Source organism: Hoplias malabaricus, chromosome 8 (genome assembly GCF_029633855.1).
Source record: "Hoplias malabaricus isolate fHopMal1 chromosome 8, fHopMal1.hap1, whole genome shotgun sequence".
In the NCBI taxonomy this organism is placed as follows: domain Eukaryota; kingdom Metazoa; phylum Chordata; class Actinopteri; order Characiformes; family Erythrinidae; genus Hoplias; species Hoplias malabaricus.
This window is the reverse complement of record NC_089807.1, coordinates 35,609,103-35,632,943: the sequence shown is the minus strand read 5'-3', so window position 1 is coordinate 35,632,943 and position 23,841 is coordinate 35,609,103. Positions and strand designations below refer to the sequence as shown.

At 39.5% G+C, this 23,841-nt stretch overlaps 1 protein-coding gene across 3 annotated transcripts; it reads right to left on the bottom strand.

The window, feature by feature from the left end:
* Positions 1–966: 966 nt before the first annotated feature.
* Positions 967–22,730, bottom strand: sncga (synuclein, gamma a). 3 transcript variants are annotated; one of them, XM_066680057.1, is made up of 7 exons: positions 17,943–17,958; positions 17,196–17,271; positions 15,858–16,082; positions 7,621–7,662; positions 7,383–7,510; positions 4,336–4,392; positions 967–3,109 (listed from the first exon to the last, which is right to left on the bottom strand). In XM_066680057.1, the coding sequence occupies exons 3-6, from the start codon at positions 15,976–15,978 to the stop codon at positions 4,336–4,338; spliced, it is 348 nt and encodes a 115-aa protein (XP_066536154.1). In that variant the 5' UTR covers positions 15,979–16,082; positions 17,196–17,271; positions 17,943–17,958; the 3' UTR covers positions 967–3,109. The 3 variants fall into 3 exon arrangements, with proteins under 3 accessions (XP_066536154.1, XP_066536156.1, XP_066536155.1); XM_066680059.1 differs by lacking the exons at positions 17,196–17,271; positions 17,943–17,958 and adding an exon at positions 22,711–22,730; XM_066680058.1 differs by lacking the exon at positions 17,943–17,958 and having other exon boundaries at positions 17,196–17,287.
* Between the last annotated feature and the right edge of the window lie 1,111 nt (positions 22,731–23,841).

Sequence of the window (23,841 nt, the reverse complement as noted above, 5' to 3'; positions counted from 1 at the left end):
ATGGTCTTTTTGTTAGTGTAAGGGACATCTATTTTTATGTTAAATACACTTATTGTCTTTTAAATTAGGGTGACCAGGCGTCCTCTTTTACCCGGACATGTCCTCTTTTTTAGACTTAAAAAAAATGTCCGGGCGGAATCTCACAAACGTCCGGGATTTTGTTTTTCTAGAGTTTACATAGAACTTCGAGAAGCGTTTCGTTCACAAACTAGTCCCGTTCTCCCCTACTCCGATTGGTTCGCGTGAGTGAGAAGGGGGCGTGGTGAAGTAGTCTAAAATCTTCTGATTGGACGGTCTGACTGCAGAGCTACCGTTATTGGTCGATGACCTTCTCTGTAAATATTTAATTGGTCAGTCTGCACGTCAGTAGTCCTTGTTTACGTCAGGAAAAGCTCATGTACCTACCCTCATCTCGAGCAGCTATGCCGAAACGTAAATGTAAGTTCTCGGATGAATTAAAAAAGAAATTCCCGGGTTTTCCCATGTGTAGCAAATAAAGGTGTAAAAGACCTAAAAGCACACATAGATTCAGCTAAGATCTCATAACCCCCGCCCCCCCAAGACGTGTCCTCTTTTTCACAATCTCAGATCTGTAAATACTTTGATCTAGCTCAGAAAAATATCATTCAATTGCATAAGAAGATTGGCAAAAATAACTTGACTATATACTCAGTATATATTAAGTGTTTTGATGGTTCCAAATTGGTATGTAATGCAATATTGTTAATACCTTTTTCTTCAGTAAATACACATAGCTGTTCATATAGTTAATTTTAGGTCAAAATGATCAATATTGTGGTGTTGGTAAGACTGCCCCGACTCCACATCTGTGCATGTGCTTTTTATATATTGTCTCATTGTGAGCATATTTTAAGGCTAATATAAATTAACTACATGAACATCTTTCTCTGGGTTAATTCTGCTAAATTGTTGAAAAGGAAAAACACTGATGGGTATTTTTTGGTTTTTAACAAAACATTTATTATAGTCACGATATTCCAAAAAACAAAGAGACAGCCTGAAGGTCATTACAGACAATGAGTCACAGACGCAGTTATGATCGGTTAGTGTACAGTGTCTAAGGCAACATGCAAGGCTTTTGCAGATCTTGTTCATTCTCAATATATCAGTAGCTCAATGTCTCAGTATATCAGTACGTAAGTATATCAATACCTCAATATTTCTGTACATCAATATCTCAGCACGTCATTATATCAATACCTCAGTATAACCATACCTCTATATCCCAGGACATCAATATTTTCCATACCTCAATATGAGCTGAGCACCTCAATATTTTAGTACCTCAATAACTGAATACATCAATATATTAATGACTTTTCTCTTTCTGTTTCCAGCAGCAGAAGGGATAGCAGGCTGTTTTAGTAATAAATCAGCTGAGTAGCTTTAGGTGCAGTATACTTAAAAACAACTGTGCTTTAACACAACTAACAAGACTTACAATACTGATCACTCTCAAGCCAACTCAATGTTGTTGCACATTACAGGTTAGTTACAACAGACACCAGCGTTCCTGTCAAGTCTGTGCTTTCTGCATGGTCAGAAACCATGGAAAAACCCAGTGACCGTATCAGTTACTTACAAAAAGACTAGGCCAAGGCGGTGCTTTTACTGGAATGTTGCTGTACCTTCTTTACATTCCTCCCCAAAAGCTGTATTTCATTTCTCTGTAAGGTGTCAGGCACTAGTTCACGAGGTTAATAAGACAAACAGGCTCTCAGTAGCTTAAAGCTCAAGCTAATCTTAAACACAAGGTGTTACAACAATGCACAAACAGAAATTAAATGGGAGGTGTTAGCTGAGTGGAAGTATGACTTTCACTGCTGTGTTGGTATATATGTATTTTCATATGCTTCTGCCAAATAACTGTGGAGAGAAATCGGTGGGGTGGACAATGGAATGGAGCTGGAACAAGAACCAATGAGATGAAGGCCTCAGAATGAATTCAGGTTGGTTCTAAAGGGGTATGGGGTTATGTCCTGGGAGACCCTTTAGTTACATCTTCCCGGTCATACACTGCTACCAGTTGGGAAGTTTGAAGGCTAGCACAAGTTTCCAAGACAAATTAACTCCAAAATGCCACTAACACAATGTCATTGGTGCTCACAGAGGAGAGCACTCACTGTTTGGTTGGGATACATTAAGTAAGAGATGTCAGTGTTGAGGGATTTTAAAGCCGAACATGCTCTCTTTGATGTCAGTGCCAATCAAAATCTTACATTTGCATCTTTTTACGTAAAGAATATACTTACATTTACACTAATGCATTTCTATTCATTTCTGACCTGTGGTATACCCCTGTGATTTTGATTTTTGAAGAGTGCTTTTTCTTTATGAAGTCTATAAATTGAGGCTCCAAATGATACCAGCTATGGAGCTGTGGTCTATTTTACAGGAACTGGTTTTTCTAACATTGGAGACCTGGGTGAAAGTGGGCATGACCCAGAGCCAGCTATTGATGTCATCAGAATGCAGGTGAAGGACGGTGTTGTGGAGTGAAATCGACCAATGACATTGGGTTTAGTTTTGTTTGTCAACCAGTTTGAGCCTTCTGTATAATAGCGAATGTATCAGCCAATCATAATTAATGTCAAGCACTTCCTCTATTAAATTTACATGGCATCTGGGGTCTATATCACACCATATTAATTTGTGATGGCTGCATTTGTATTACTCCACAGTTCTAAAGCTGTCATTTGCAGCTGTAGTTCCTATTCTGCTATGGTTTATGGCCACCATCATTAAAGGGCTGATGACACAATGGGAGGAGACAGGGAGGTGAAGGGTGTGTGTCTGATATGAAAAGACAGATAAGTGTTAGTATGTGAGTGGGCAGGTGGCAGAATGCTGTACTAAACTGTGACAATTACATGACATTCCTGCTCACAAACTCTGAGGAAACAGTATGTAAGGAGTATTTTTAACTGTGTCTTTAGAGCCTTAAAGCTTCAGAACACACTATTGGCTCCACCGTTGTGGGGGTCAGAATACAGATTGTGGAAAGGTGTGGACAGTCGTGAATATGGACGCTCCAACTTGACATCCAGCAGGTCACGCTAAGGAGGGAAGCATCCGAAGAGAAACAACCCTGAAAAAGAGAGGAAACACCTCAGGAAAACTGAGAAGGAGAATAAGGCTGGGTTCACATTGTATTAACTGTACAATTATTTTTGTGCAACATAACTGTAATTCATAATTCAAACTTTCTCCCACTCTTTTGTCGTGGGTAATTTTATGGTAATGGTTGAGTAGTATTTAAAATGACAACAGTCATTTTATTTAATTAAAAAAAAGAAAGAAAAACACCCAAAAATGAGGTATTAAAGGTGACGTTCACAGTTTTACTCCAATGCACTTTATTAAAGTCTGAGAATGTTTCCTCACTTTTTGCTAGCTCTCCTGTCTGTGTCCTGGAAAAAAGGTCAGGTATTTGTATGCAGCCCTGGCTCAGAAAATAATACACAAACTAATTGTCTCTTCCTTAAATGACTCAGGAGCTCTCTCAAAGTGTCTCTGGTTCAGGCACAGCCTATAAATTGTTTCTGGAGGCATTTGGACGGTATAGAGACCTCCAAACGTTGAAAAGCATGAAAGGAGATGAGAATGTTGCTCTATTCCTGCTCCATGGGTGGGTAACATTGACTTATTTTTACAGTTGCATTATTTAAGGAGGAACTGACTCTGACCACTAACTTTGAAAGTAAAACACATATCGAAAGTGCCACAAAATTAAACAGCTGGAGTTTTAAATTAGATTTTGTGGTAATTCATAACATTATTAAAATGTTAAACTTGTCACTGTCAGCTTCTTACTCAAACATAGAGGTCCATCTTACAAATGTTGATTGATGTGTATTGTCCCCGAGGAATAAAGAAATAAAAATGATTAAATACATATTTTGGAGCTTCTGATTTAACACAAAACCGAGCTTGTTTTGCCCTGAGAACAGTAGTTCTCCAGATTCGTGTATTTGGCCTTTAATACGCTAAGTGCATAATCGCTGACATTGGAAAAAAACAAACAATAATTCCAAGGTCACATGGCAATGTAGCAGATATGTAACTGATCTAAGACCACATATGAAAATCACCTGGTAATGTGAACACATCCTGAGGGAACATTGTTTTAGTCACCTCACCTTTTATCTACCTTGGCAATGTTTATCTTTATTTACCCTTATTTTTGTCCCTGACGCCTCCTCCACCAACCACACCCTCTATCTCTCTCTGCTCTCTGTAAATTTATTACCACCTCTGTGTCTGATTTTTTTGTTCCTCTCTCTTTCTCTCTTTATTTCCCCTCTTCTCTCTTACCTACTGTCCTGCATCTTTAGGCTGCTGTGCTTCTCCTTCAGTCTTAGACAGCTCTGCCTAAAAAAGAAGAAATAAAAATGTAATGAAAAACAGAGTTAAATTCTCAGCCCAGAGCTTACAGCCCATGAATAGCCCATAGATTTTTGGTTGGTGGACAATTCTCAGTCCAGCAGTGAGTGATTTAAAAACTCCAGCAGCACTGCTGTGTCTGATCCAATCATATGAGCACAACACACACCAACACATCACCACCATGTCAGTGTTAGTGCTGTGAACAGAAAGGTCCACCACTCAGATAATAGTTGCCCTTGGTCTTGAGCTTTAAAACAGGGTGAATGCAGGTGTATGAAGTATGCAGAGCAACAGATGGACTACAATCTGTAATTGCAGAAATACAAAGAGCTCCTGTTTGATCAGTGGAGCTGATAAAAAGGACAATGAGTGCAGAAATTGGTTATGGCTGATCAGTGTAGTGGACAAAAAAACACCTACTCATTTTACACCAAACTGCTTTTTTACTTAAAACTTACAGCTTCAACATCATTGTGATGCTCCACTGACCTGTGATAGGCAGAAAAGAGCCTCTGTTGTCACTAATCTTGGCTCAGCACTGCAGAAACTGCACTGTGTAACTTTGGAGGAGGGTAGGATACCACCTCCCTTTTGATATCAGGACAATGCCGTAAAAAGGCACTCTGCAACAGCAGGGGGAGCCCAGGTGCAAAAAAGGTGTTTAATGAACAATAATACTCTACAATGTTTTATGGCATGCTCTTGGGCCTACATTTACCCTAGACTTTAATTAAGGTTCTCCTCCGAGTGTGTTGAGCTCCAGTGATATTTTGGTGGTAGTTTGTAAAGAAGCATTGACTAGCATTCTTTTTTTCCATCATGGTAATAGAGGGAGTTTAACTGAAGGAGGAACAATGTAAAAACAGGTTAAACATAACCCCCCAAACTTACAGCCAGATTTCAGCTGAAACAAAGCTTTCAACAGGGCTGGCACATGCTCCTCTCATCACAATGCAGACAGTCACCCCTGTCCCGGCAGTCCTGTCACAAGAGCCAGACTGAGTCTCAGACACCAGGGGAATGCTAAAATCGTCCTTGTTGATCCATGAGTGAGATCAATTTTTTTTATTAGAAAATATCATTTCATTTGCTTTGTCTTACTCAATAGCCTTCTACAGACTCTGGCCAGATGTGGAAGTTCACTGATTATCTGAAGAAATGTTTGTGTCTTGTTTTTCATTTCTTGTCATTATCTGCACACACCAGTTGACCTTTATATTACATTATATTCCAATGAGATGATGGAGTCCAACTTTGTGTGGAGTATCTACTGATCAGACAAAACCTTCAGATCACCTCCTTGTTTACACAATTATTGCCAATTTTATCAGCTCCACTAACCATGTATGTGCACTCTGTAGTTCTACAATTACACTCTGTAGTCCACCTGTTGCTCTGCCCTTCAATGGCCAGGGCCCCCACAGTACCATCAGAAAGCAGGTATGTTTTGGGTTGTGGATCATTCTCAGAGGTTCAGTGATACTGACGTTGGATGGTGATGTGTTAGCATGTGTTGCGCTGGTGTGAGTGGATCAGTCACAGCAGTGCTACTGGAGATGGCATGGATTGTTTTGCTTGTAAAATAAAACCTACATATGAGAACACTTTTCTGTGTTCAGTGTAGAGTTAACCATTTACAAAGTAATATATATTTTAATACCTTTTGTGTTATTAATTATTCTACTATTAGTTATTAGTAGAGAACAGAGTAATCTAAAAAAAAGATTTTTAATATGCACATTCATTCATTATCTGTAAGCGCTTATCCAGTTCAGGGTCACGGTGGGTCCAGAGCCTACCTGGAATCATTGGGCGCAAGGCGGGAATACACCCTGGAGGGGGTGCCAGTCCTTCACAGGGCAACACACACTCACACTTTTGAGTCGCCAATCCACCTACCAATGTGTGTTTTTGGACTGTGGGCGGAAACCAGAGCACCTGGAGGAGACCCACGCGGACACGGGGAGAACACACCACACTCCTCAAAGACAGTCACCCGGAGCGGGAATCAAACCCACAACCTCCAGGTCCCCGGAGCTGTCTGACTGCGACACTACCTGCTGCACCACCGTGCCGCCCCTAATATGCACATATACTTTTAAAATATGTAACCTATTCTGTGTGTAGTTAATTGTCACTGTAGCCTCTCAATATTTGGCCCTTAAATGAACACTAGGTAAGATTTGGTATTTTTGCACCTGGGCTCCCCCTACAATTGCAGGGTGTAATTCACTTTTACAGCACCGTCTTGAAATCAAGGGGGAGGGGCAGGTAGTCAGAACGGTTTCCTAACCTCCTCCAAAATATACATGGTGCAGTTTCTACAGCGCTGAGCCCAGAGTAGCAAAGACAAACGGTATATTCACCCTATTTCAGGTCAGTGGAGCATCACAATGGTAAAATTACTCCCTAGTGATATTTTAAAAGCTCCATTGTCTGTGCAATGTAGCAAGATGGAGAGTGGGGCACTTGGTGGTTGTAAATTAAAACATTCCTGTCTAGAAAAATGTAAAAAAAAATCTGATCTTTAAAGGATTAGCTTAGGATAGCTCCCTTTATGTTAGAATAGCAGGTGTCCAAGAGGGGGTTTGCAGGTCATAAGAAAAATATTCTGTTCATCCTACCTAATTAATATGAATATAAAATAAAATAAAACGACTACATTTTAAAACGATAAAACATATAAAACAGTTTTGTTTTTACAAACCAATCTTTTTAGATAACACCATTTTTTTCGAGTAATTGTTAAGGAGAAAAAAAAAACAATCAAGTTAGCATCAGATGCTATTATGTGGCAAACAAATGGTGAATAAATAGTACAGATAATATCTGCCGCTCACTCAAAACCAACTCAGAAATTCCTAATTTTTTAAACACTTATTTTTGCACCAAGGAGCTCAGTTCTCTTCTACAATTATTATAAACCTATTGGAACTTTTAGCAGAGGACAAGTTAGTGTTATTGTGTGTTTTTACCGGGTTGACCAGTCCAGCAGATGCTATCACACCCTCCAGACTCTCCACTGTCTTCTCTGACACCTGGTTTGCACCGGCTACCGCCGCATCCCCCACAAGATTGGCCTGCTCAGTCGTCTTTTGGGCAACTACACACAGGGAACATTTCCTTAGAATTCACAACAAAGACCTGTATGTAAACCATGTTAAAATATGTTGTGGTGGTAGGCCTTGTTATTTTATTAATATCTTTTTTTACCTGTGTTCACACTTGTGACCACGCCTTCCTTTGTCTTTGTACCTGTGACGAAGACATAAAGGACACATTGTTGACATATAAAAAAGCAGTTTAGTTTGCTTGTTTAACTGGCTACTGTTCATGAGAGCACTTGGACTCATCTCTGTCTTCAGCTGAAGTCAGCCTTGAATGTTTTGATGATGTAGTATAGTCAGTTCACTCTTTGCTAGACTATAAAATAGTTTTGCTCCACTTAGGCCCTCTCTTCTGATGTTCATCTACACTGTATATCAATTGTATATTGTACAGATAATGCCATATCACGTTCTTCATGTATTGTAACAGCATGGCTCAGTATTAAAAGAGGACAATAAACTGGCCAGCCTGCAGTCCAGGCCTGTCACCCATTAAAAACAGCTGAAATCTAGTATCAAGCAAGAAAGGGACAACATTTAACTTTCAAAAATGCAACGACTGGTCTCCACAGTTCCTAAATTATAACAGAGTGTTATTAAAAGAAAATTCAAAACATGTTGCTGGAATCACATTAAAATGGACCCATATTCTTTTAAAATAATCAATACATCTTGTCAGTTTTAACTTTGATACCACATCTTCGTACTACTCACAGCTAACCAACGTCTTTAAAACATTTGTATATCATTGCATTCTTTCATTTTGCAATGTCCAAATTGTTTTCGAAACAGGGTTATGTATGTATTTACCTGTACTTCACATTCATAATTCTTAAGGGTATTCCAATATACAGATCTGATCGTGACAAAATTAGATATTTCATGACACACTCCCTTTTTTTTAAGGACGTTTAAGGAACTGGACCCAAATTCTGTCCTGTTTTGAACAAAGCCCAGTCTAAACAGCCTCCTGGCATCTGAGGCATGGTCCATCTCTCATGCCAGCGATCAGCAGAACAAGCCTGGGTTCTCATCCCACAGCAAACAAAACCACATCAGACACGCACACGCTCTGTAATACACACTGCCTTCTCAAATGAAGCTTTGTCCTCATTCTCCCTAACAATGGGCTCCTTTAACATCAAAGCACACATGTCCCTCACAGCTCAGAAAAAAACATGGAGAAGCTGGATATTTTTGAGGTTCATACTGTGGTTAATAAAGAAGATGCAAGCGACAGACTCGCCGAGTGGACTCCAGCTGTGATGTCACTTCTAAATCTCTCAGGGCTTCATTAAATCAAACAACTCCACACTGTGAGCCAGAGTCCACCCAACTGATTAAAGAGGATAGTATTGTGCTAAATATAGATCATCCACAGATCACTGGAGGCCTTGAGGACGTAACTAAATTATTATTTTTTAACAGAATCAAAGCAAATTAATAAAGAGATGAAGCATGTTATTTAACTATTTTGAAAATTCAGACCTAATATTTTCTGAAGCATATTAATATAAGTGGATCAGACAAAACAGTGCTACTGGAATTGTAAACACCACTGTGCAACTGATGAAGGACTAGAGGACGACTAACACAATCCATTTTAGACTTTGCATGTACAAAGAAGACCAATAAGGTAGATGTGTCTAATATAGTGGACAGTGAGTGGGCACAATGTTTAGAAATCTCGATTAGCACTGCTGGGTCTGATCGACTAGTACCAGAGCAATACACATTAACATACCAGTACCACATTAGTGTCACTGCAGTGCTGAGAATGATCTACCACCATAATCATACCTGCTCTGTGGTGGATCTATATGGAGGGAGCGGGAGGCGGCGGCATGTGGACCATCAAGGGGTCATCAAGTACCAATGATGATCAGAGCTTTCTTGGCCCTGCCTTGTTTTCTATCACTGTATAAAATATGCATGAGGCTTCCAGTATCGCAGGATGTTCTCTGTTTTTTCCGAGTGAGTGAGTGCAGATTGGATCGATAAGTTCCCATTATTGATTTGTATCAGAGGACTGTCATATTCAATTTCATGTACTTTCTTACATAAAGTAGAAAGTGTACAAATAAGTTTTAAAGAATTATTGTGTAATAGTCAGGGCCCCTACATGGCCACCTCAGAGAAGGCATTATTTGAGTGGTGGATCATTCTCAGTGCTATCAATAAATCATCTAAACCAAAACTCACACATTCTTTTGGATACAATACTAATGCACATGATTTGTAGTGCCTTTTCCCTGAAGGAAATCATAATCGATGCAGAAACAAATAAATCCTTCTCATTTCCCACTTTCTAACTACTTACTTTTAGGTTATATTTAGTTGAAAAAAATGACAATTGTCATTTTAATACTACGCAAAATTGACAATAAAATGACAGGGCAGAAGAATATTTGAATGTTAAATTACATGCATTATATGCAACATAAAAACTACTTTAAAATTTATATGTACACCTAATAGTTTGTGAAATAGGCAGAGATAAGTTATTAGTCCACTTTTACCAGTGCAACACACACTTACACATTAACACCCGCTGCATGTTAAGGCATGACGTAGTTCAGATAATGAAACAGCAGCACTGGTAAAGCTTGTAAGAGGTCTGAGTGTCTCTAAGACCAGACAGTATGACAGAATGTGTGTTGCCACTTCTGCCCTTTCTGCTCATTTTTCATGTCCCAAGGTAGGGGAAATGGTACAAAGAGAAATGGACGTTTTCCATCATGCAGACTCGCCATGTGCTGGAAAATGTAATGACTTCAAAGGTCCAGGTGTTAGGAAAAAAAGCCATACACAAATCAGCCACCAACACCTTGTTTCTAAACACACTGTCCATACTCTCACTTCAGCTGACCATAGAGGAGCACTCTGCAATTGTTCGACAATTACAAACTATAGCACATCTGTTGCTCTGCATACATTGTTAGCCTCCTTTCACCTTGTTCTTCAATCCTCAGGACCTCTATAGGACCAGCACAGGACAGGTATGTAGGACACTGCCATATTGATGATTTTGAATCACTTTATTGGCCAAGGTGCTTGCACACACCGGAATTTGTTCTCCACAATTAACCCAATCCGTGTAGTGAAACACATTTTCACACACTCTATTGAACACTAGGGGAGCAGTTGGGGGGTTAGGTGCCTTGCTCAAGGGCACTTCCGTCAAGACCTACTCTAGAAATCGAACCAGCAATGTTCCTGTTACAAGCCCGGTTCCCCCAAAATTGTCAGGGGATAGCCAGGTAAGTGGTGTGGTAGGTGTGTGTTATGCTGATACAAATGTGTCAGACACAGCAGTGTTACTAAAATTGGACTGCCAAAATATGCAGCCAACAGCATTCCGTGTCCACTGATGAAGGACTGGAGGATAACCAGCACAAATGGACAGACACAGGTTTTAAAAACTCCAGCAGCACTGTTGTGTCTAATCCACTCTTACCAGCACAACACAGACTAACACACCACCAAGTCAGTGTCACACCAGCACCACCAAAATCATGCCTGCCCTGTGCTGATCGTGTGTGAGTCCTGACCACTGAAGAACAGGGTGAAATGGGGATAAGAATGTATGCAGAGGAAGTAGACAGTCTGTAATTGTGATCCTGTATGGTCAGTGAAGTGATAAAATGGACAGTGACTGTAGATACAATGTAGGCATTCTTAATCCGGTGATTGTTCAGTGTATATATTTATAATGACTGGGTAAAAATAACATTTTTTTTATAATGTACTAGTCTTGTTGCTTGCCATCCTTACAAAAGCAACGTCTGTAAGTCCCTGATTGCTTGTAATTAGACCCCCCTCCCAACTCCCTTCAGGAATATGACACTTGCTACATAATGACACTGACCTACATAGGATGAACAGTATTGATTACATTCTTTCTTGGTTCAATAAATGTAAAACAAAATACAACATAAATTTGATAAGGTCAGAGAACTACTGCTAGGAAATATAATCTCCAAAAACCAAATGGTTTGTGTCATGTAGTGAGCAATACTGCTGCCCTTCACATCACAGACTGGGGTTCACTGCCCCTCTCAGGCAGAAACACTATGCTACACCAGTAAGAGTCCTTGGGCAAGACTCCTAGCAGTATATTGGTCTACCTCTGTAGTATGGTAAAAATTGTAAACAACTCTGCACTGTCAGAAAAACTGTCACTCTGGTGGTAACCTCAATGTTATGCATTCGTACCTTTAGCTAAAGAACATTGTACCCTCATTCTATTATATTTGTAGATTTTTAAATTGTGTTGATATCATATTCCCCATTTCCTCTCTGGGAATAAAATAATGCTCTTTTATTTTACACAGTTCCGTAATGAAATGTTACAAATATTCACCTCTCCTGGAGAAGACAGTGTAACGTACCTTTAGGGAACACAACTGGACTTTAATACCACTGTCTTTTAAAAGTACATTTACATTGTGTGATTATAATGTACATCTACCGTACCAAGAGTGTGGAAATGACGGCAACACTCAGCTGAAGTAAGAGTGACCAGCTATGACTCATTGTCTAATCCCAACAAACAAAGAGAAATGAAGATCTGGTGTTTCTTTTGAAGCTTGACAAAGAGGACAGAATAAAGCCTTACCGTTGGCCGGGCCTTGCGCTACTTTTCTACCCAGTACATGGAGCTCTAAGCCAAGTTTTGAGCCACATGTACACAAGGTGTCCGTCCAAAGCCACATATCTCCTCCCCTCAATATGGATCACTAATGACCTGTCAGCAGCATCCCAAACAGCCCTAAACATGCTTAAACTGTTCTTTGCATATTGGACAGGTTCTTTAGATTTAGAATGTGCTAAAGATGGTTCTACTTAGCACCTATTAGAAAAGGGTTCTGTATGGCACCAAAAACAGTCCCTCTATTATAACAAGCTTGACGTTCGCTCTTAAAACTTGCTTTCAAATATACAAAACATTTGACCAGAGATGCCCCTACTGTATACGTTTTCAAGCAACTCATATTTTGTCTGCTGATTTTTAGTGCGATCTAGGCAACACAAACTCTAAAAGTTTACTACATTATAAAATGAAATATAAGTGCTAGGAACAATATTCAAAATTAGGGTGAATCCCATTTCTCCATTTTGCCTCGGGAAGGGGGTCACAGTTCTAGTTGGAAACAGACCCACAAATGTCAGTATTTCGTCCTTTAATAACTATGATAACGATTATATTATCTTAGTTTAATGTTGTTTTAATGTATTATGACCCGTTTCCTCATAAAACATCACTAGTTGTATGCTGACGTCTCGGTAGGTAGCTAGTGAAGTTCCACTTTTAATGGTGGATCAATTACATTCTGGCACCTGATGTTATTGCAACGTTTAAAGTAGAAATGAAAGGTTTGAAAACATTTGTGTACATGTTCGTATTGTGTTTTTAAATTTGGATTTTTATTTTTATGTTTATTAGCATTTTACTCAGCAAACCTTCAGAAGCTCAGCATCTTTTAAGGAGGAAAGGTATGTTTGCAGAGATAAATGACTGTTGTAGTCAGCTGAAGTTGAACTTGTCTGTAAAGTTTTATTCACAGTTTGGTCTGTGTTTACTTTAATGCAGTTAGAAATCTCCAGAATTTAGAGGGGGTTCCAACCTAAATAGTCTGAAATAGCAAAAATAAGCCAATATTACCCACCTATGGAGCAGGAATAAAGCAATGTTCTAATTTCTTTTCATGATTTTCCATGTTTAGAAAGCTCTTAGAAAGTTTCTTTGCTGTGAGCAGAGAGAGAGCAAGCCTAGCATTTCTGACTGAGCCACTTTGTTTTTTTACTTGTTTACTGACACTGGGGCATATAAACACATTAGACCAGTTTCCAGGACACAAACCGACTGGAGAGATAGCAAATAGTGAGGAAACATCTTTTGAACTTGAACAAGTGTTTTTGATTACAATTGTGTAAGTTACCTTTAAGTCAATAAAATTATTTTAAAAGAGCTCTGTCTCCTTTCATATGAAAGAAAGAGGTGTGGTCAATATTAGTTAGTGACCTGGCTGTGTCCTGATGATTGTGGTGTGCATTGATTTTGTCACTCTCAGTCTGTCCACTCGCTGCCGTACAGACAGAGCCGCAGGGCTGGACAGAGCATAATGAAACTGCACAGGGGAAACAGCAGGAGTCTCAGATCAAGCTACTGCACACTGTCTATGTCCAGCTGTGGCTGATACATGTGGCAGATAAAGCACTGATCTGCCTTCTGACCCTTCAGCGCTGCTCAGATCAGGTCTACAATCTAATAACACGCATCAGATTGTCTTTTGTCCATGCTACATTGTCAGAACACAGGGATAAGATACTACACATTAACATGAACGCCATGTTCAAACATCTGTAGACACCCTTATAATTACTAAATTCATCAGCTTAGGTGCACCCATTGTGGACACAGCTGTTGAACTGCACACACTGCTTGCATAAAAAAAAACGTTCTGTAGAATCAGACACTCTGGAGCAGCTGCATGCAGAGCCATGATGCTCAAAGCCAGGTGTCAGCTTGATGTACATTAACCACCCCCCCAGCACTGGGTTACACAGCAGTGAATTGTTGAAGTGATGGAGCTCCATTCAGTACCATTAGGATTAGATGGAGTGGCCTACATTATCAGTGCTTAAAGAAGTAGTTCACGATTGTAATCAAAATACAGTTTTTTACAAAATTCAGTAGATGTTTCTTCACCATTTGCTATTTCTCCAGTCAGGTTTCGTGACGGAAACTAGTGTGATGTGTTTATGAAGCTCTCTCTCTCTCTTTCACTGCTCATGGCAGAGGCACCTGGAGTATTTTTAGGTTAATTTTTATATATTTTAACAGTGAGAACCCAAAACGTTAAAAAGTATTAACCAAAATGAGGATTCAAACAGTGAATAAAAATACACAGACAAGTTAAACTTCAGCCACGTACAAACAACGGTAGTTTTTTTTCCCCTCAAACACAGTTCCACGTTAACATACACTTAGCCTCACAATGTAAGCAAGAAGGAAGTACCGTAATTGCCCACAATCATAGACGTCCCGTTTTACCTCAGTGCTCTTGTAGATAAATGGCATCAAAGGCTCACGAAAATGTTTAGTGTTTAGAAATATATATTTATTTATTTTAAAGTTTTACAAATTTTCCCTTGGGTGAACGTAGTTTACATTTAATATTTATTTATGGAACACGTCATTGTTGTGTCATAGCATATTAGCAGTTATATCATGTAGCATATTCAAGTCTATTTTATAAAAACAAAAATATTGTATTAAAATAATGGGGAAAAAAAGAGTAATAGTTCTATTTCAATTCCAAAACCACTTTTTGATGTGACAGTGATGATCTGTAAAAAAGAGCTTGTTTCCATTACAATATGCAAACAATTGAGGTGTCAATAAAATCATGATTTAGATAAAAGATACAACCCTTCAATACTGACATTAATTGGCACTTTGAGAAACACACATATAACACTTTTGAACTCTGAAAATGTATAATCGTGTGCAGAAGGTAGTACAAACTTGGGTAAATCCTACTTTACAACCTTATTTGCTTGCCACTTATACAGAACTTTCCTGAATATTTTAATTCACAAAAAAACACAATTGTGTATATATATTTATATATATATATATATATATATATATATATATATATATATATATATATATATATATATATATATATAACCACCATAAAATCTAAATCCTGCTGTAACTTTTGTATTTAAAACTCAGCACGTATAATCTTCCAAGTACAGGACATTTTTTTAACCTAAAAAACAAACAAGTAACATGTAATTTGACCAGGAGTGTCCAAATTCAGCATATGACAGAATGCGTGGGTTTACTTAGCACCCTAAGAATTGATGTAACATTTCAGATCCTTAATACCAACACTCCCATGCTAAATAAATAATTAAATAAATACATAAAAAATAACAAATAAATAAATAAATAATAAAATGAAAAAAAAAAAAAAGAATTAAATGGACAAAGCCCAAAGTAGCACATTATATTAACATTATATCACATTTTAGTTAACCTTTAACACTGAATATAACAATATAATAATATTATAAAGCAGAAATCAGAAAGGCTTTTTAGAACAGGTATACATTGCAAAAAGAAATGAAAGAAATTAATTCATCTATTTGCACAATATATATACTCATTTCTTGCTGACAACACTATGAATGTTTAGCAATTTGAATTCGGCCCATTTCTGATTATTTGCATGAGAGTGCAGGACACAGGTATTTCCAGGGTGAATGAGTAACTAAACCCGGTGTGATGCTGAGTGTTGCTCAGCAAGTGTAGTGCTGGGTACGTACCCACATACATGACCCCTTCTTTAGTTTTAGCAGCCGCCTCCTCCACTCCGGCCTTCGTCTTCTCTGCTGCTGCCACCACTCCCTCTTTTGCAATGGAGAATCCCTTCTTCAGAACATCCATCCTGACCACTTGACTGGAACTTGTCCTTTACTGCTGGAGTCTAACTAACGGCTGGTCACTCAAGCTCTCTGTGTGTGTCTCGTCTCTGCTGAGAGAGTGGCTCACTATGTAGAGAGAGAGAGAGAGAGAGAGAGAGAGAGAGAGAGAGGTCTTATGAAAGTGGGCTGGGCTCTCAGAGCTTACACTGAGACACACTTTAACAAGAGAGATGAGAGAGACCGAAAAAAAGAGTGAGAGGGAGGGAGGGCTGGAGTAAAGTGGGCAAAAACAAGTGGGCTGGGAATGTTGGGAATCGTACAGAGAGAGAGAGAGAGAGAGAGAGAAGTATGTATGTATGGAAATTAATGACACAAACCAATTTTTTTTTTCTGAAACTCATTTTGAAAAGCAAACAGGTACTTAATTCTTAATACAGCCGGGGAATCTTTTATTTATAAGTCTAAAAATGTCTGACCTCCATCATTCTGCTACAGCTGGCATTAACATCCAGAACTGGACATAACCACAGATAAAGGCTGATGGTGTTAAAACAGTAAGAGCAGCAGCACTGCCTTGTTGATCTGCGCACTAATCCAAGAGCTGTCATCACAGTGACAAGGGGTATTCATATTTAATATCTATACTTGTATAGCTTGCTGCATTATGTTAATTTAATATGAGATCTCTGGGCTCTTGAGTGGCGCAGCGGTCTAAGCATTAGCCTTATTGTTGGGAGATCACTGGTTGGACAAGGAGTCCAAGACAGCACAACTGATTTTGCCCTCTCGTGGTGAGCAGGATGACCTTCTCCCTCCTCTAAACAGAAGCACAATGCTGGCCTGCATGAGTGTCTAATAGCTAGAATAACTATTAAATCTGCACTGTTAGCATTCTCTTCCAAGTGTGTTGAGTGGTTTTGTGTTAGGACTGTCACACTAATTACATTAGCGACAATAATTTAGCCTCTCACTCTGTTCTCTGGTTTTCTCTGGGATATTCACTAGACATTTTTTTGATTTGTTGGAAAACAGTGACTTCATTTTATTCGGTTTATTCAATTAGGATATTTTAACATTCCAATTCCTATGTGTAAATATTCTTAATAACCATTTTAATTGCTCGTTAAAGGGGTGTAATTGCATTATTTTGCTATATGATTATATCATTAAATTATTCATTCATTCATTCATTTCCTGTAACTACTTATCCAAAACAGGGTCACTGAGTCCCGAGCCTACCTGGAATCATTAAGTGCAGGGCATCAGTGGGCAACATACACTCACACCTATGGACACCTCTCAGTTGCCAATCCACCTAACAATGTGTGTTGAGGAAGCCAGAGAATCTGTAAGAAACCCATGCAGACACAGGGAGAACACCCCAAACTCCTAAAAGCAATAACTTCAGGACCCTGGAATATAATCTATAATTTTACCAGTGGCATAAAACAGTCTTAACATAACAATAACATATTGCAATTATTTATTGGACAATATATATGTCACGTGGTGGTATGTAACATGTCACGCGGAGGTCAAAGAGCAATAAACAGGGAGGAGGTAATCGCAGGAGACTTAAATAATACAAAAAGGGAACTAGACAAAGACTACTAAACAAAACAAAGGGACTAATACTAAACAAGGCTAAAAATAGAGAAACTAAACAAGAACAAAACATAACAGGCTAAGCACTAAACAGAGACGATGAACACAAAACAGAGGCTAAACTATAAACAACAAGGCTAAACACAAAGGCTTGGACATTATACACAATGGCTAAACACAAGAGCTAAACACTGAACAAGGGGGCTAAACACTAAACACGAACAGATCTAAAGGGGCAAGACACTAAACCATAAGATAAACACTACACAAGGCTAAACAAGAAGGCTAATCAAGAAGGCTAATCAGCAGAACACAAACTAAACAGAACACCAAAACATAGCATCTTAGAATCTTGCATACAGCCATGAACCACAAACATACATGCAATCACAATGTCCCACAACCAGGAAACACTGACATGGACTATAAAAAGACTACACAAACAAGAAACACCTGGGACAGATAACGAGGGGGCAGGAACACAAAGAAGGCACAAGAGGGAGGAGCAAAGGCGGAGACAAATGAGACAGACAGCAGGAACACACTAGACAGGGCTATACATTACAATATCGACCACAACATAATGGCTATTGTTACAGGTCTATTAGCAGTTTAAAGAAATGTGGTAATTGGATACAAAAGTCTGAGGGGAGGCATGTGCCCTCATCCTCTTAAGTTGATGACATTGTGTGTGACTGAGAAAGTCCTAGCTAACAGGTGGGAATGGCAATGACAACATTCATTCATTCATTCATTCATTCATTCATTTATTCTCTGTAACCACTAATCCAGTTCAGATTCACGGTGGATCCTGAGATTACCCGGTATCATTGGGCACAACATAAACGAGAAAATATTGGTGAAAAGTCAAGTCCTGCTCCGAGTGACTGTCTGTGAGGAGTTAGTGTGTTCTCCCCGTGTCCGCGTGGGTTTCCTCTGGGTGCTCCGGTTTCCCCCCACAGTCCAAAAACACACGTTGGTAGGTGGATTGGCGACACAAAAGTGTCCGAGTGTGTGTTTGCATCAAAGAAATGATGCAGTTATGCATTGTTATATTGTATTGTATTTATTTAAATTGTGGCACCGCAACACGGAACTGGATAAGTGGTTACAGAATTTATTTATTTACATATTTCAGTAGAATGTATAAGATACCACCTTGCCATTTATTCATTAATCCATCTTCTGTAATTGCTTCATCCTGAGCAGTGTTGCAGTGGGTCTGGAGCCTTCCCAGATCCACTTGGCGCAAGGCAGGAACACACCCTGAACAGGGCCCCAGTCTATCACAGGGCACCACACACTCACCCAATCACTTCACACTCACATTTTGGGTAATTCTACATGGCCTATCCACCTACAAACATGTGTTTGTAGACTGTGTGAGGAAACCGGAGCACCTGGAGGTAACCTATGCAGATACCGAAAGAACACAGCCAGATTCAGCAATGTTGAGGCCTAGGCTCTGGAATGGCCAGTCTGTTAAACCTTTTTTTTAAATTAGCTTTTTCTCTATTTTCTGTTTCTTGAAGACTACACATCCTTTCAGATCCATGATGTTAAGATTTATTTCAGATTTACAGCAGGAGTGAAGCTTGATCTTCTTTTATTTTCTCAGCAAGATGAAAACTATAAAGGAACAGTAAGTAGTATTTTACCTCATAATCACAGCTTCAAATTAATTTTGATACTTAACTGACCTGTAAAAGGGAGAAGAGAGCCTGTGCGGTTGCTACTTCAGGCTCAGCACAGCAGAAACTACACTATGTAAATTCTGAATGAGCGTAGGAAACACCCCCACTTTACTCCGCCCTCCTCCATGACTTCAAGAAAGTGTTATACAAGTGAATTACACTCTGCAACTGCAGGAGTCCAGGAGCAAAAACACCAAATCTACCAAATACAGTCTCTGTGGAGGATTAGAGCTCATGACGAATCTGTTCTCGTTCTGTGTGGCTCTGTACCCACGGGAAGACCGAAGACCAAAGCCCATAAATATGTAAAGATCTGGTGCTCTAGATTTTTCTACATTTTATCCATTCTCATTTTTAATGAAAGGATAGGCAACTCACTCTAAGTGCTTCTATTCTACAGAGAAAATGGGACTTTTAATAACTGTATAAGACCTGATAGAAAACCAAAACTATCACCACCAGATAAAGAGTACTTAAAGGAACACTAGGTAGGATTTGGTATTTCTGTTCCTGGGCTCCCCCTACATTTGCAGAGTGTAATACCTTTTACAGAACTGTCCTGAAATCAAGGAGGAAGGTTTGTCACTACCTTTAATTTCAAGACATGACTTTAATCAAGAGCTAGAGTTTGTCCTACCCTTCTTCAAAAGTTATATAGTGAGGTTTCTGCAGTGCGGAGGACAGAGTTGCAACAGCAGAGTACCTATTCTCCCTATTACAGGTCTGCAAAGCATCACAGTGATTTTAAAGCTGTAATTTTAAGGTGAAAACACTACATAGTTTGGCTTTAAAGCAATTGAACCGTGTTCTTTGAAGTGTTCCATTAATTCTAGGGACAATGTGCATTAGTGCTGAACGTACGATTTGGGAGTGACTGCAACAACTCATCATCTTGATTTTATTAAAAAGGTTGAGCAAATATTGCTTATTCATTTTGTGCACCATAGTGGCTAAAAATGCTGGACTGTAATATATTCAGCACTGTGACCTGCACTGATTCAGCAGAAACGCACTCCACTACCATTTAGCTGTGTGCATCTGGGCCCCAGCCACGCCCCATCCAATGTAATTGGACGATAGCCAGTGCATGACTATATATAGATGTGCTGCATTTGTCAGGACAATGAGAGAACGTAAACTGACACTGATGTCTCTGAATTCAACAAGGATCTGGGCTTCACGGAAGAAGAAGAGAGGCCCCAGCAATATGTTTCTAACATTGCGTGAAAGCATCTAACACATCTGTGCGAAAATCATCTTCTTTGACATTTGGCAATGACCAAGTGGGGCACAGAACGTGGGTGGGGCATATGGGACATTGTAAGGTGTGCTGAATGCTAACAAAATGTTGCCACTGTTACTACTCCATCCTGGTTGGGACTGGAACCTGCCTGGAATCATTGGACATTTGAACATTACATGCAGCACCACTGTGCCATCCTTCTGCCTTCTTCATAAGGAGGCCTCCAATGTGCACTCGAATGGTTTGCAGCCAAGTGTGAAGTGGTGAGCTTGTCACTTAGCACCTCCAAACCTGAGGCCATGATTATTTCCAAACAAATATATATGGCATGCTCCCTCCAGGTAAAGGGCCAGTATTGTTCCTAAATCGAGGGGGGTTAAGTGTCTCTGGATTTGATTCATTTGTGATGGGACGAGGGACTATCCAAGAGACAGTCTGTAGGCTAGGTGTGGCAGCTTCAGTAATGCGACTACTTGAGGGTAGTGGCGAAGGAGAAGCTGAGCCATAATGCAAAACTATCAATTTACCAGGGTACGGTCCCACCCTCAGCATTTCTCATGAGAGATGAACTAATGAGTCAATGATGGCCTACAGCTTTATTAATTTGGATTCATTGAAAATACTGTGTTAAACCTATACTGAATATGGCTGCCACAATGTGAGAGGTCCCACTCTTTGGAGCATAAACTGGTTCATTAAGAGACCTAAAAGGAGTTTAATTCTTCATCTTTTGTGAATAGCACTGTGGAGAAACATGTAAAATTTATGTATTTCATAAAAAAATATGTTGGTGGTAAAAATGACTGATGATTCTTGAGAGCTTTTTACTATTTAGTTGTACTTATAGGAGTATCCTGCCCCCTCCAGAGGTTACAGAGTGCACTTTCTGCAGTGCTGAGCCCAGAGTAGCTAAAACTGAGGCTCTGTTCTCCCTATTACAGGTCAGTGAAGCACCAAAATGATTATGAAGCTGTAATTGTAAGGCAAAAATATTAATTATTGTTGCTTTAAAGATACATCTGTGGAATTTGCTCAGTTCCAAGTTGGATTGAATGGGCATATAACATGAAAAATAAACCCACAAACTGTGAAAAACATTTCTATTTTTGTGGGCTGCCTAGGTCAGAGAAGACGGGGTGAAAACAGTAAGTCTGATTTTGTTCTGCATCATATGTAGAGTGCAGCGCCTTTAGAATCCCACCTCCTCACCTGAGTATCTCCATTTAAAGCGCTGGATACAGTGTTTATCTATCTATCTATCGTTACACTTATATAGCGCCTTTCTAGACACCCAAGGACGCTTTACAATACACACTGCTCAGAACGATACAATCCATATCTGGGCACAAACACATTCACTCCCACACATACACACTCATTCACTCACACACCAGGACATTTTATTAGAGAAGCCAATTCACCTACCCTCCATGTTTTTGGACTTTGGGAGGAAACCGGAGACCCCGGAGGAAACCCACGCAGACACGGGGAGAACATGGAAGTCCCCCCCAGATGGGACTAGAACCCAAGATCCCAGTGCTGAGAGGTGAACGTGCTAACCACTAAACTATCGTGCCACCCAATGTGGCTTGTATGTGAAATTTCAAAGACAATATTAGAGTACTTGTTAGATATTGGAAAAACAAGAATGGAGAACAATGATAACCGAGTAAAAATGGCTAAAAACAAGAGTTTCTGCTCCTCACTCTTCACTGCTGAGTTCTTAAGCTGAAAAGAGCTGTGGCTCATACTCTTAAACCAGCTGTTCTGAATAGGGCTGTTTAGACAGAGTAAGAAAGATGCTGTGTTGTTTGATCCTTCTCACCAAAACGTGTTATAGACTTGCCATTAAGACCCCAGAACAGTGTTGGGGGGGGGAAAGTCCCCTTTAAATGATCAGGTTATCGTACTTTTAAAAATGAAAAGCTTTCTTAGCTCTCAGCAGGTTCTGTACTTCACCCCACACCCACAATGTTTTCAGTACACTCATTTGAGTGAATTAAACAGTTAATATGCTGTTCTGTGCAATGGCTCGCTTCACTTCACAGAAGCAAAACAACTTTCCAGCCAACACCATTCACCACAGAAACATCTCGGCCACACAGACACAGAAAGAATATGTTTTACTCCCTCCGTTCTCAGTCAACCTGCATCCTAACTGCACCATGCTCTCCTTTAGCATTTTTCTCTTTGCATTTTTACATTCACTCACATAATATGACTCTCAGGATCAGTCTGTCTCAGCTGTCTCATTACACTCCATTAAGGCTCCCACTCCTGCCCACTCTTCATCTTTGACCACTAAGTAACAGTGCTCTGTGACGCAGTGGACACATCAGCTGACTGCTTTACTGTAAGACTGTGGCAAGCCTGGGGGAGAAAAAAAAAAGTCCTATAATGTGCTCAGATTGAAGGCCTCTGACCGGATGAAAATCATTGGACCGAGTGCTTCAAGGGAGAGCCATATCTGTGAATATCTCCAAACACATCCCTTCCCTTTATGTCCCAGTGGAAAAGGTCAAACATGCTTTAAAAGAACAGGAGAAATTTCCTAAATCAAAATAAGCAAACATTACTAATAGTGAGTTCTGCTGGAGCTTTTAAACTCTTCATTGTCAATGACGTACTGAGAACTGTCCACCAACAAAAATATGGTCCTGGGGCAGAGTCCTATGACCACTGATGAAGGAAAGAATGGCTAATCAAACAGATGAGCTACTTTGCATCTATAAGGTGTACCAACTAGGTAGGTGTATTTAATACAGTGGCCAGTGAGTGGGCACAGAGTTTAAGCAGCACTGCTGTTTCTGATCCACTCGTACCAGCAGTACAGGACAGCGTATAAAATGGACAATGAATGTAGACAGTAGGTGATCCCAGTGTGTTCATGATTTCAACACGGATCAAGACTGACTGGAGAAATTTCTGTTTTCAGGAAATAGGAATAATGCTAAACACAGGCCCTTATCAGCCTCAAAATTCCAGAGAGCAGGAAGCTAATTTAGCGTAAGCATGCTAAATGACCCCTAAGCATGTGCTATCTTCATTAAGTCGGGCAGCTATGTGTACGGCTGCTGTTGCTAACAGCAAAAACAGTACAAAAAAAGGCTCCTAATGGCCTTATAAAATGTCTCCTTTTTCATTTTTTTTAACTCTTTATACCCATGCAAACATTGAGAAGCTAGCTTATACCCAATGTTACAGACAGTATATTACAATAAAGTACTACATTCTAATGTAATACAGTAAAAATACAGATCCTAATCAAAAACAATTTTCATTAAGGTCATTAAGTTTGGCTTGTGCATATTTTTTATATTTTATATTGTAACACCACTGTGTG